Source organism: Symphalangus syndactylus, chromosome 17, assembly GCF_028878055.3.
Source record: "Symphalangus syndactylus isolate Jambi chromosome 17, NHGRI_mSymSyn1-v2.1_pri, whole genome shotgun sequence".
Taxonomy (NCBI): Eukaryota; Metazoa; Chordata; class Mammalia; order Primates; family Hylobatidae; genus Symphalangus; species Symphalangus syndactylus.
In genome coordinates, this window is record NC_072439.2 from 97,316,427 (window position 1) to 97,330,895 (window position 14,469).

The window sequence follows — 14,469 nt, forward strand, 5'->3', positions numbered from 1 at the left end:
CCACAACCTTGGCTCACCACAACCTGCTGGGTTCAAGTGATTCTCTTGCCTCAGCCTCCTGAGTAGCTGTGATTACAGGCATGCACCACTCTTTTAGCAATTTTATTTATTTATTTATATTATTTTTAAAAAATATCTTTAACTTTTATTTTAGATTCAGGGGTATATGTGCAGGCTTGCTATATGGGTATATTGCGTGATGCTGAGGTTTGGGGTATGAGTGATTCCATCAGCTAGACAGTGGGCATTGTACACAAGCAATATACCTAATGGTGTGGTATGGTGGCACATACTTGTAATCCCAGCTACTTGGTAGGCTGAGGCAGGAGAATCACTTGAATCCTGGTGGCAGAGGTTGCAGTGCGCTGAGATCACACCACTGCATTCCAGCCTGTGCAACAGAGTGAGACTCTGTCTCAAAAAAAAAAAATAAAAAGAAGGTGGTTTTGTAATCAGCTATAAAACTCTAAAAGGTGCTCTTGAATGCAGGTTTCTGACAACTTTAGAGATTGTGACATTAGAATAGAGGAAAAACTTTTGGGACTCATGGAGAGCTGAAATGTTCATGAATATCAAGCAGAACAGGAATGAACTACATGGAGTGAACTTATAGAAGACTGAAGTAATCTTTTTGACTTTTTGCTTAAAACGTTGTTGATCCTTTGTTTTGTTTTCTCAGAGTCAAGGAAACTTTTCTTTTGAGCCATTGACAGCTTTTAACAAGTTATTATACTCCTATGAACAAAATTTGGAGCATATTTGTTTCTCTCTACCTGATTTCTCCAGAATTTGGAAACTATTTGTGAGTATTCTTAACTTATCACAACATAGTTATTTGCATAAGTGCAATAATAATCTGTATTTATTTGTAACAGGACACAATTGGAGAAACTGGTTATTCTACCATGGCTTTGACTGGAATGGTGTGCTTTCCTTTAAGGAATTAAACTTGTTTTATGGAGCCAGTAAAAGCCCCTTGGGAAAACTGGCTGCATACCCTGTCTACACAGTCCCTGAACAGGGTTCCTGACCTGTGGTAAGTAAAGAATGTCACTTTCTGACATTGAGCCCCAAGTTTTATCTTGGAAGCTCAAAAGGAGAGAAATTCATGCAACTCATAGGTATTTGATGGTACAAATCCATGGCAGGGCTCAGCTTTAAACAAGTCTTTTCTGAGATTCCTTCTATGGAACAAAGTTCCATCAAAGCCAATTTAAAAGCCCATGTAAAGAATAATTATTCTTGCTGCACTGTACACAAATAATCAGGCCAAGTATAATGAAGGAAATCAGTCCTACCATGATTTGTCTTTAGTAAAAATGAGAAACTGGAGATACACCTGTTGTTAGATTCTAGTCTTGCCTAATGTTTTTCCATTTTTATTATTTTCTACAGTTTGGACCAAATTCTAATTTTTCTTGGCTACAAGAAATGTTTTCATTTTTTTCCCTTTCTTTTTTCCCATTTTTCCTAATTTGGAGTCACTGAAAGCTAAGCTGTGCTTTTTGAAGCCCTGTGAACTGAATCTAGACAACTTAAACTTCAGAAGAAAATAACAGCAACCTATTTACATATATAAGCTACTTTCATACCTGTCTACTGATGTATGGACTTCAGAGTAATGTGGTCTATATCGATTTTCTAGAATTGTTATTTTGTTTGTTGTTTTCCTCCCTTCCTCCCCTTATTTTCTCTTCATAGGACATGAGTATTCTCAACCTGCTAATAATGAGCTACCTATCTAGGGTAGCTATCAGGACCTACCTATCTAGGAATAAGCTATCCTAGCCATGAGAGACCCGATGAAACCTGAGACCAGAGACTCGTTTTCTTCTACAATGTTTTCTCCAAAAGATTTTTAAAAAGAAAAGGGGGAAATGTGAAAGGAACATATCTTGGGCCCCCCAAAATCATTAAGCTAAAGGGAAAAGTCAAGCTGGGAATGGCTTAGGGCAAACCTGCCTCCCGTTCTATTCAAAGTCACCCCCCTGCTCACTGAGATAGATGCATATCTAATTGCCTCCTTTGGAGAGGCTCATGAGAAACTCAACAGAATGCAACCATTTGTCTCTCACCCACCTGTGACCTGGAAGCCCCCTCCCTGCTTGAGTTGTCCCACCTTTCCAGACTGAACCAATGTTCACCTTACATATGTTGATTGATGTCTCATGTCTCCCTAAAATGTGTAAAACCAAACTATGCTCTGACCACCTTGGCACATGTCACCAGGACCTTCTGAGGCTGTGTCATGGACGTGAGTCCTCGACTTTTGCAAAATAAACTTTCTAAATTAACTAAGACCTGTCTCAGATATTCGGGATTCACAGTTTGCTGTCTCTCTTCACTAGGAAAGTTGTTCCATGAAGGCCGGGATCTCTTTTACTGAGTGATGTATTCCAAGTGCCTGGAGCAATGTCTGGCATATAGAAGGAATTCCATATGTGTGTTAAATTAATGAACTAGCCTCCTATGCTCATTCAAAATGAGAGCTGAGTTTGGCTAAAATATGGCCCAGGAACTTTCTGCATAAGACTGTTATGGCCCCCAGGGCTAACAGTCATCTGCCCAGGCTTGTAAATTTCCCAAATACCGAGGAAAATGGTCCAAAATTCAGCAAACCCAGGGAAGCTTTCAGCCAGGCTTCCTTTCCAGGGATTCCTCACTTCCTCATCTGCAATGGGCTGGGGTGGACTCACCTGCTGCTGGAATGAGGAAGCCCCTATCCCTGCGGGGGTGGGGCTGGAGGAGGGCTGGGGTGGCTGAGAGGAGCTGCATTCTTGTTTAGTCTCTTCTCCATCTTCCCTTGGGATACGCCTCACAGTGGATCGCAGCTACTAGATGGGGTCTAAGAGAATACAGTCCCTGCTGTGGCCCTGGCCTCCTCTCCCTACCTGACTCCTCCCAGTGAGAGGGTCCTTGTCTCATTTGATAAGCAAAGAGCTGGGGCTGAGTGGAGGATGGAAGGGGCTCAGCCTACAGATCAATGGTGTCCAAGATCCCCACCCCAAGTGCTGGGCTTTGTCCCCTATGGACCCCCCTCAACCTCTTCTGGGTAGTCTTCCTCCTCCCATTCCCTCCCATTCCCTCCTTCTTCTCAGCAGCATAGCCCAGAGCAGAGTAAATTTCTGGAAGACAATGTCACACACCCAACGCAGAACCCCAGACCATGGGGCCAAAAGGACCCTGTAGATCATGTTGACAGAGGCCCAGAGAGGGCAGATAACTTGTATGTTCACACAGCTCCTGGGTCAGTGTTAAGGAGAGAGCTGGAAATGGAACCTGGACCTTCTGATTTTCTTTTTCTTTTCTTTTTTCAGACAGAGTCTCGCTCTGTCGCCCAGGCTGGAGTGCAGTGGAGCAATCTCAGCTAACTGCAACCTTCACCTCCCAGGTTGAAGCAATTCTCCTGCCTCAGCCTCCCGAGTAGCAAGGATTACAGGCATGCACCACCACGCCCGGCTAGTTTTTGTATTTTTAGTAGAGATGGGGTTTCACCATGTTGGTCAGGCTGGTGTCGAACTCCTGGCCTCAAGTGATCTGCCCACCTTGGCCTCTCAAAGCGCTGGGGTTACAGGCGTGAGCCACTGCACCAGGCCTGGTTTTAAAGTTCTTTCCAGTTCTGAGATGTTGTGATTCCCTGATGCGGATCCAGCAGGCTTTCTTCTACCCAAGAGCTGCCTTCATCAGCGCTCCTGCCCTGAAATTCCCAAGCTACCTTGTCTGGTCACTGGCCAGTGGCCATAACAGTTCACGTCTGTGGCACACGGAGGGAGTAAGATCCTTCTCTAGGGCGTTTGGAAATATATTCAGTAACTGCATGTCCCTTCTCATGGCTGCATCTCTAGCTTGGCTGAGTCATCACCCTCACGCATCCTCTCTTCCTAGGCCCTGAGACCAGATGAGTGCCCTCATCTTTTCTCTCTCCCCAGCTAGTCTCTTCCCCCGCCCCATGCCTTCAGCTGGCCGATGTTCCTGGCTTTGACTGGGACGCAGAATCACAGGATGATGAAGATGGAAGGATATTAGCAGTTGGAGTTGTCCCACACTGGGGAGCCGTCTCTTCTCCCCAACGCTTGAGGATCAGGGTGGGTGTCAGGGTTCTTGCTCATTTGCTGAGCACCTAAGATGTGTATATTTTTGATGACCATCAACTGTGTAGCAGGCACCGTGTGAGAGCTTTACTATCGCATGTGATCCTTACGACAACAGCCCGGCGAGGTAGCGTTTATCCATTTACAGAGCAGGAAGTGAAGGTTCAGCCTGGCTCTGAAATTCACCCTCGGTGATAGAGCTAATCATGCCCAGGACCAGGAATGAAACCCGGGTCTGACTCAAAGCCCAAGCTCCAGGCACAGGAGGGGGTGGTGGTGAAACGTGACCTCCTGTGGCCTTCCCAGCACAAGACTGAGGGGTCAATGTCACTGTGGAAGTGATTTGGCTGGGTGTGGTGGCTCACGCCTGTAATCCCAGCATTTTAGGAGGCCAAGGCAGGCAGATCACATGAGGTCAGGAGTTCGAGACAAGCCTGGCCAACATGGTGAAACCCCGTCTCTACTAAAAATACAAAAATTAGCCGGGCGTGGTGGCACATGCCTGTAATCCCAGCTACTCGGGAGGCTGAGGCAGGAGAATTGCTTGATCCCAGGAAGAAGAGGTTTCAATGAGCTGAGATCTCACTACTGTACACTCCAGCCTGGGCAACAGAGCAAGACTCCATGTCAAAAAAAAAAAGCTAGTGATTCTATATCTTCAAATCAAATTTCAGTGTTTACTAGGCAAGGAAGGCAGGGGGGGTCAGCCTGCTGACAGCCTCAACCTGCCAGCCCTCAGCCTGCACATTTGTGATCACCTGGCCACACACCTGGGCAGGAGGCTGGCCCTCCCTCCTCCCTGGTTTGAGGAAGCAGGAAAAGGTACCCGTGAGAGACAGCCAGCAGTTCTGTGGAGCAGCAGTGGCCAACTAGGATGGGCTGTCTCTGGGGTCTGGCTCTGCCCCTTTTCTTCTTCTGCTGGGAGGTTGGGGTCCCTGGGAGCTCTGCAGGTAAGGAGGCCAGAGGGGCCTGGTGGGCCTCTCCCCTAGTGGGGCTCTGGGGGGGAATTTCAGTATGAGCCACCCTTCACGGGCAAGGGCAGGCTCTCTCGGGTTGATTATAAGGAACCACAGGGCTACCTGTGAAGTGCTATTATTGATGATAAAAAGTGTGCAAATGACGGTGTGTGTGAGTGTAAGCGTGCCTGGCGCTGCAGTACACACTAATCAACCATGACGGTGTGTGTGAGCGTAAGGGTGCCTGGCGCTGCAGTACACACTAATCAACCATGACGGTGTGTGTGAGCGTAAGGGTGCATGGCGCTGCCATCGTAAGGGGTGGCTGAGAGTTTATCTTTATGAACGTGGGAGAGTAAGTGGGGCACGGAGCCGGGGTGCAGGGAGGTGCCAGCTGGTGATCATTGTGCAGAAAGCTGAAGAATGTGGCTTACTTAACAAGATTCTGACTCCTCTAAGTGTATTACCTAGCATGGATTTCCTTCAAAATACAGATTTCGTGTGAAAAGTCTGACTGCCACAAACTGCTTGGGAAGAGTGGATGCTGAGAGGCAGGGCTTTTGTGAAAGATGGGAACGAACCCTGACCTGTCGTTAATAGGAGTTGTGCCAAACTCATCACATACATTAAAAACTAAAAAAGGATTTATTTATTTATTTGTTTAGAGCAGTTCTAGGTTCACTCTAAACCTCGAGTGGAGAGGCTGGGTGCAGTGGCTCACACCTGTAATCCCAGCATTTTGGGAGGCCGAGGCGGGCGGATCACCTGAGGTCGGGAGTTGGAGACCAGCCTGACCAACATGGAGAAACCCCGTCTCTACTAAAAATACAAAATTAGCCGGGTGTGGTAGCAGGTGCCTGTAATCCCAGCTACTTGGGAGGCTGACGCAGGAGAATTGCTTGAACCTGGGAGGTGGAGGTGGCAGTGAGCTGAGATCTTGCCATTGCACTCTGGCCTGGGCAACAAAAGTGAAACTCTGTTTCAAAAAAAAAAGAAACTGGAGTGGAGAGTATGGAGTTCCCATCCCCACCACTCACAGCCTCCCCCATCATCGACGTCCCCCACCAGAGTGGCACATTTGTTAGGACTGAGGAATCTACTTTGACACAGCATTATCATACATTATATTTTTAATCCTCACAATGGCCCTACAAGATCCGCCCTGTTCTTACCACCCCCCACCTCCACTGCTTTAAGGATGAGGCCACTGTGCTTCTGGCGATCCAGTAACAACTCCGGAGCCAGGATCTGACTCCACACAGGCCTGAGCACTGCACTCCGCGGCCTCCTGCCTGTGCTCACCGTGGCCTGGTTTACGCCGCACGTGTCCCGTGAGCTCCACCTTACAGGCGCAGAATGCAGGCTTGGAGCTGAGAGACTTGGCCAGGGTCACAGGGCAGAGAGCAGATTCTCCAGCTCAGGGTCCCAAGTCCACACGCTTTCCTCTCCACCAGATTTGAAGACTGTACCAGGAGAGCCACAGTGTTCCGGAGCCACCGAGGGGCTGGGCCGGGCTTTGCCATATTTGAGGAGACCCCCCTGGATCCGAGAGGCTGTGGGCTTGGGGAGCACGAGGAGGTTTCACAGCAGAAAGGACACCCCGGGGCTCCTGGACAAGCCGGAAAATGTGCCAGGGGAAGTCAGGCTCCAAGGGCACCACTCTGGGCTTCTAGCTGTGTGGGCTGGACCAAGAAGGCTCAGAGAAATGATCTCAGGCCTTGAAGTGGGGAGCAGAAATTGTATTATGAAGGCAGACAAACAGTTCCTGCAGAAGTGAGATTTGTGTGTGCAGCTGGGCCGCACCGGAGCAGTGATGAGAGCGGGCGCCCAGGACTCGCCGACACTGCCTGGGGGTGCAGCCCGGGCGACCAGGACTCGCCGACACTGCCTGGGGGTGCAGCCCGCACTCCTCACTGTAGTCAAATCGCCTGTGTGTGCTTTCCAGTGGCCCGGGAGAGGACTCCATGGGGGAGGGATGCTCACCTTGTGGGCTTTGGAATATAAGCCCTTTCACCTTCTCCACTGTCCCCACCACCTTGGCAAGGCAGCTGTTGTGACCCTGTTTTCTCAGGTGAGGAACGTGGAGGCTGGGAGGGGTCTGGATACTGGCCTGGCTAGTAGGAGGCCGAGTCAGGATTTGAACCAGCAGATCATCTGACCCCAGAGCCGGTAGCGGGCGGCACAGCAGGAGCTGCAGCCGAGGCTCTTGACTCCTGCCTCGTCATTCCCTGAGGTCCACAGGACAACCAGCCGGGGACCTGGGGCCCCATCCTGACGCCCTGGGGAGAGGTGCTAGGCCTCTTTTGGATCTATGGGCTACTTTTGGACCAGTGGAGCCGGGTAAAGACCATCTCAAACCGTGTGCCAGGGGAGGTCAGACTCCAAGAGCGCCACCTTTGGGCTTCCAGCTGTGTGGGCTGGACCAAGAAGGCTCAGAGAATTAGGGGGTTCGTATTTGATCCTTTTCCTCCCAAGACTGGGATTACCAGATAAAATACAGGGCATCCAGTTACATTTGAATTTCAGGTAACGATTTCTTTTTAAGTGTAAGTATGTAGCCAATATTGCATGAGAAATACTCATGCTAAAAAGTTATTCGTCATTTATCTGAAATGCAAGTTCAAATTTAACCGAGTACCCTGTATTTTTATTTGCTAAATCTAGAAACCCTCTCCAAGAGGCTCCTTGGCCTACTCACAGGGAGAGCCCCATCTCCCTCTAGACAGGGGAGGCCCCTTTCTCAGGCCAGAAAAGATCTTGTAGTAAACTACTCAAGAGGCTGAGGCAGGAGGGTCGCTTCAGCCCAGGAATTCAAGGCCTGCCTGGGCAACAGAGCAAGACCCTGTCTCTGGGGAAAATATCCTACCGTAGCCTCCCTCGGGGCCCCCATTCCTCCCTCCTCAGGGCCAGGCAAGGGAACAGGCCTCTGCTCTAGGCAGAAGTGCCAGCAGCCGCTCTCTGGAAAGCTAGGTTTTTCCTGAGCTGGCTCCCTGTGTCCTGTGGAAAATGCCTGGCCACAGTTTCTGTGGTTCCCAGGCTCCAACCCTGCAGTCCTCAGCCCTCATTCAGGAGGGGCCTCGGCAGGGTGGCGAGCACCCTCTTTCCCTTGCCAGAGCCCCAAGGACTCTGCCAGCTCCCTCGCTTCGGCAGCAGCACTGCCCACCCTGTCGCTGGAGGTTCCTCCCCCTCAATCCACCCAGCTACCCCGAAAGGCAAATCATAGGCCTTTCTCGTCTTTTAAGGGTTTTTACTTCCATGGGGAAGCCTGTGTTGGATGAGAAAAGTATCCGGGGAAGGGGACACAGGTTCGGAAAGCTCTGCGAGTCCTGGACGCTGGTCTGCCTTCTTGGCTCACCCTGGAAGGTGGACGCTGGCCCCACACATCCCCTCTTAAAGACGCAGGCCAAGAGCCAGCAGATCCCAGGGCTTGCTGGCCCCAAGTGAGCTGTTGGGGCTTCAGAGGACGCTAGTCATGGCAACCCCAGCTCCGTGGCTGCCGCTGGGCCTGGGCTTCCCAGGACTCCCTCCTTCTTGTTCGCTTATGTAGATGAAAAATGAGGTAACGGCACTCCCCTCCCCACCCTCCCCCCAGAAGTGCCCAGGGTGTAAACGCGATAGCTTGTGTGAAGTCCACGGGAACCCAGGCTCACCAAGTCAGTCTTAACCAACACAGGCCCCAGCACCCGCAGAGCAGACACTGCGACAACAACAGACGACACAGAAGTGCCTGCTATGACTCCAGCACCGGGTCACGCCGCTCTGGAAACTCAAACGCTGAGTGCCGAGACCTCTTCTAGGGCCTCAACCCCAGCCGGCCCCATTCCAGAAGCAGAGACCAGGGGAGCCAAGGGGATTTCCCCTGCAAGAGAGACCAGGACTTTCACAAAAACACCTCCCGACATCATGGTGCTGATTGCCACCTCTGTGGAGACATCAGCCGGCAGTGGAAGCCCCGAGAGAGGCGGAATGACCACAGTTCAGACCGTCACAGGCAGTGATCCCGAGGAAGCCATCTTTGACACCCTTTGCACCGATGACAGCTCTGAAGAGGCAAAGACACTCGCAATGGACATATTGACATTGGCTCACACCTCCAAAGAAGCTAAGGGCCTGTCCTCAGAAAGCAGCACCTCTTCCGACAGCCCCCATCCGGTCATCACCCCCTCATGGTCCCCGGGATCTGACGTCTCTCTCCTCGCTGAAGCCCTGGTGACCGTCACCCACATCGAGGTTATCAATTGCAGCATCACAGAAATAGAAACAACGACTTCCAGCATCCCTGGGGCCTCAGATACAGATCACATCCCCACGGAAGGGGTGAAGGCCTCGCTCACCTCCCATCCACCAGCTCTGCCTGACTCCACTGACGCAAAACCACACGTCACTGAGGCCACAGCCTCTGCCGAGACCCTGTCCACAGCTGGCACCGCAGAGTCAGCTGCACCTGATGCCACGGTTGGGACCCCACTCCCCACCAACAGTGCCACAGAAAGAGAAGTGACAGCACCCAGGGCCACAACCCTCAGTGGAGCTCTGGCCACAGTTAGCGGGAATCCCTTGGAAGAAACCTCAGCCCTCTCTGTTGAGACACCAAGTTACGTCAGAGTCTCAGGAGCAGCTCCGGTCTCCATGGAAGCTGGGTCAGCAGTGGACAAAACCACTTCCTTTGCTGGGAGCTCTGCTTCCTTCTACAGCCCCTCGGAAGCCGCCCTGGAGAACTTCACCCCTTCAGAGACACCCACCACGGGCATCACGACCAAGGGGCCCTTCCCCACCAGCAGGGACCCTCTTCCTTCTGTCCCTCCGACTACAACCAGCAGCAGCCAAGGGACGAACAGCTCCTTAGCCAAGACCACGACCTCAGCGAAAACCCCGATGAAGCCCCCAACAGCCACGCCCACCACTGCTCGGACGAGGCCGACCGCAGACGGGAGTGCAGGTAAGTGGTTCTTGCCGGTGATCTTCGGGGATTTGGGGTGCGGAGTTTCCAGGACGTCTCCACACTTGAGGAGTGGAGAGGAAGGAAGGATCTGGAGCCTATTCAGAGCCTGCTGCCTCTTCGTGATCTTCTAGTGGTTCTTGACGAAATCAGGAAAAGGCAGATGGAGGGTTGTGTATGGAAAGAGGTGGAGATGGAAGTCCGGAGAAATGGTTTGCGGTCTCGGCTCTGCCTCTAACTACCCAAGTGACCTTGGGCAAGTCCCTGTCCCTCTCTGGGCCTCAGTTTCCCCACCCATAGTTGGAGAGGGTTGGAATGGGCGCTGAAGTCCTGTCCAGCTCTGACCTTCTATGAAGTGCACTGTTGAGCAGCTCTGGAAGCTTCTATTCCAGCCATAGCCACACAGAGGAGCAGCAGGCAGGCATCAGGCCCAAGCTGCTGCTCTCTGACGGGCTCAGACCCCATGAAAGTGGGGCCTGCTGGATGCATTTCCTGGGATTATGTGGAAGCTGATCAGGTTGCTGGGGACAAGTGGAGGCAGGGTAGAGGTGAAGGGCTGTGGGATGGAGAACCTCAGAAGACTCCATCTGGGGTCCGGGAAAGGACAGAGAAGGTATATTAGGGCTCAGGTCCTCCCGATCTAAGGGTGGGGTGGTGGCATGTTTCTTGAGTTGGTTCCTGGAAAGGGAGCTGAAATGGTTTAATCCCTCTTCCATGAAACACAGGCGGTGGGGACAGCCACCAGACAGGAAAACACACTGTACATTGATCCTTTTACGACTTTTGTGAAATTGATGGACAGGCAGGCAGGGAGGGGTCCTGGGAGAGAGTCTGGGGCATCTTGGGGTATCTCTTTTGCTCCCCTCCTTTAATTATAATTATTAAATAAATAATAAATAATTAGAGAAGTTCACAGATACATATGCCCCTGGACATTCATATCAGCGTTGTGGATAATAGTAACAACGTTTCAGAAGTAGGGTCTGGTTAAATAAATTACTGCACATCCTTACCAAGGGATGGTGGTTCCTAGGGAAAAAGGTTCCTAGGGAAAAAGGTTCCTAGGGAAAAAGGTTTCTAGGGAAAATGCTTTCCTGAAGAGCACATGCTTTGAAGGTGGCCAGACCTGGGTGGAAACTGAAACTGCTAGTAACTAGATGTGTAATTCAGGGAACACTCTTTCACTCTTTCAGCTTCAGTTTCCTTATCTTTAAAAGGAAATGATCATAATAGCACTTATGCTGCTGTGAGATTTAAATGAGATAATGTGTCCACAGTACTCAGTACACTGCCTGACACACAGTAAGCACTCAAAAAATGGTAATGATTATTATAACGTATTTTAAAGTATGACACTATATTCAAACATACCATTATAATACATCAAATGGGAATATGGACACAATATATGAGACAATCTCTTCACAATTGTTTAATGAGCAGGTTATCCAAAATTAGGAATGATTTGATCCTTCAATAAAAAATCGATGTGTGAAGGTTCCTAGGCATAAAAGAAAGTTCAGAAGGATATGTATGAAATATTGTTGTCTCTCTGGGGGTTGGGATTACAGGGTTTTTTTCCTCTTTTCTTTTTGTTAAGTTTGTGTTTCCTAAAGTTTCTGCAATAAACATACGATGCTTGTATAATAAAAATTATAGGTTTTCCTTAATTGCATAGTCAGGGCTTGCCTCCCTGCGCCTCCTACCCCAACTCCCCAACATAAAACAGTAGTTCTGAGGGATTTCACCCCCTGCTCCGGGAGAGAGAGGGCTTAGCCTGGATTCTGGGAGAAGCTCTTTCTTGGTCCCAGACCCAAGTAAAACAGCAGTTTCTGTTGTGTTTGGGGTGTGGCCACTGCCCTGCCCTATACAGAAAATAGGATGCGTTATTCCTTTGTTTCTCTGACAAGCTTGCCAGCTTATTCCTGTTCTGGAAGAACCAGGGGCTGTCAGCACTGAAAGGGGGCTCAGAAATCCCATCTCATTTTCAGATGGGGGTGCTGAGGCCTGGCCTGGGGAAGGTGCTTGGGGGGTGTCAAGGCCTGGCCTGGCCTGGCCTGGGGAAGGTGCTGGGGGGTGTTGAGGCCTGGCCTGGCCTGGGGAAGTTGCTGGGGGGTGTTGAGGCCTGGCCTGGCCTGGGGAAGGGGCTTGGGGGTGTTGAGGCCTGGCCTGGCCTTGGGAAGGGGCTTGGGGGTGTTGAGGCCTGGCCTGGCCTGTGGAAGGTGCTTGGGGGTGTTGAGGCCTGGCCTGTGGAAGGTGCTTGGGGGTGTTGAGGCCCGGCCTGGGGAAGGTGCTTGGGGGTGTTGAGGCCCAGCCTGGGGAAGGTGCTTGGGGGTGTTGAGGCCCAGCCTGGGGAAGGTGCTGAGGGGTGTTGAGGCCCAGCCTGGGGAAGGTGCTTGGGGGTGTTGAGGCCTGGCCTGGGGGAGGTGCTGGGGGGTGTTAAGGCCTGGTCTGGCCTGAGGAAGGGGCTTGCACAGGGTCACATCATTTCAGGGAGTAGTTGCCTCTGTCCCTGGCCAGTCTCCAGTCTCCAGCTTCATATCCTCCCGCTAGAGGGCAGAGACGATGGGGGTGTCGCTGTGTATGTTTAAGTGCAATGGCATTTTAAGAAAACTATTAGCAATTTTATGAAAATGAATTGCTGCTGTTTGATTAGCAGCCATAGTCAGCAAGGCCCTGGCTGGGTACTTGCTCCGTGAAGGTGTCTGCGTGTGGCTGCCTTAGCAGCGCTGGCTGCTCCTGCTCCTGAATCTAAAAAGCAGCTGGATAAAATGTTCACGTTTTCGCTCAAAACCAAACAAACAGAAAAACTCAATTAACTTTTTTGTGTGGGCTGAAGCACCTCTGTTTACCCGCCCCCCGCAGTGACCCCCATACTGTCCCCGGAATGGACCGACTCATGGGCTGTCACATCGCGCACGTCTTCCCCGGAGAAGGGACGTGAATCTTGGGTGTGTGGGGGCACTACCTGGCCCAGCACAGGGTGCAGGTGGGTGACCCGGGAGACTCCCCCGCTCCAGACCCGTCATCATGTTGCCGTCTGAGGCGGCACTCACAGGTTTGAGGGGGTGCACATCTTTGGGGGCCTCCACTCAGCCTGGCACAGTGTGTGCCCAGCAAGTAGACGACTGCATCCTCGCCAGCACGAGTGCTAGAAACTTCTGTCAGGAAACGCCGCTCTTTACAGCCAAGGGTGGAAACTACTGGATGCATGGCAGAGCAGACGCCCTCCCTCCGGCCTGGCTCCGAGCTGTGCCTGGTGTGGTGGAGGGGTGGAGACCACCCTCACCCGGCCCTGTGTGCTGCTCTGATGCGGCTGAGGGGGCCAGGGCCTGGGTGTGCCCTCAGCGCGTCCACTCCAGAGGGGAGCCTGCGCCCACATTTTGGCCCTGTGGGTAAAGGTGGCCTCCCACTGAGCTTGTAGGGGTGTGGGACACTGCCCGATGCTGCCTGCCATGATTTTCCATGAAAAGCCGGGAAGAGGCACTGAGGAGCCACCTGACCCCACAGAATGCCATTTCCTGGGGTCACTTGGCCAGAAGTCATTGACGCAGTCCTGCCAGCCAGAAGCTGGGGCAGGGACAGGGTCCTGCCTTCTGGGACAGGTTCTGTGCGTGCATGACCATGTCCCAGAGGTCTCTGCTCAGCCCTGGGGGCGGGTGGGGGTGGGGTTGGAGGGTGGATGGTGGGGGTGGGGCCAAGTTAGCCCGAGAGATCTGTGAGATGAGAAGGGCTGGGGTCTCTTCTCCTGTCTCCTGCGCCCCCCCCCGACTTGCTCTGAATCTCTCCCTCTCTCTGTCTCTGTCAGTCTCTTTCTCTCTCTACTCCCTACTCTGGTGTCTTTGGAGCCCTGGGTAAGGTGTGTGCTGAGTCCGGTCTGGTTTGGGGTAGATGTTCTTTGGTCTGTTACCACTCCTGGATGGAAAGCCCCTGGCCCCCCCTACAAGTTCCTGCAGAGCCAGGCCCTGCCAGCAGTCGGTGGGCAGGATGCCCACCAGTCGCCCCCATGTGGCCCAGGGGGACCTTTCCTCTGCTCTCCAGGGACCACTGCAGGTGGTGTGGCCCCTGAGGGGAGCATAAGGGTGCAGTGCCAGACTCAGGGGACACAGAAGCCCTGTCCATATGGCCTTTTACGCAGCACAGCACCCAGCCCTCGGCAGCCCAGAGCAGGAACCAACAGGGTAGGTGCCCAGGGGCCCCAAAGGTCAGAGTTCCTCCCACAGCTGCCAGGGAGCACAGGACGGCAGCACAGGGTCTTCTGCTCAGCACTGGGACCCCGCTCGCTGCAGCTAAAGAAACAGATACGTCCAAGGGCTCCATGGCCAGGGCCGGGCACCTGGAACAGAGTGGTCCTGGGGCGGCCACATCCACTCCTTCCAGGTGAGTTCCCGGTGACTCTCGGCCTGCAGTCGGCCTTGCTGAATTCTCTTAGGCCACCTGGACGCCCCGTGCTACGCGTCCAGCTGTTGATCGCCCATTAACC

General features: G+C 52.2%; 1 protein-coding gene across 1 annotated transcript; it reads left to right on the top strand.

The window, feature by feature from the left end:
• Window positions 1-4,965: 4,965 nt before the first annotated feature.
• LOC134732857 (mucin-20-like) lies at window positions 4,966-12,930 on the top strand. The gene is made up of 3 exons (XM_063619970.1): window positions 4,966-5,041; window positions 8,721-10,023; window positions 12,852-12,930. Exons 1-3 carry the CDS (start codon window positions 4,966-4,968, stop codon window positions 12,928-12,930), a joined length of 1,458 nt encoding a protein of 485 aa, XP_063476040.1.
• The last annotated feature ends 1,539 nt before the right edge of the window (window positions 12,931-14,469 follow it).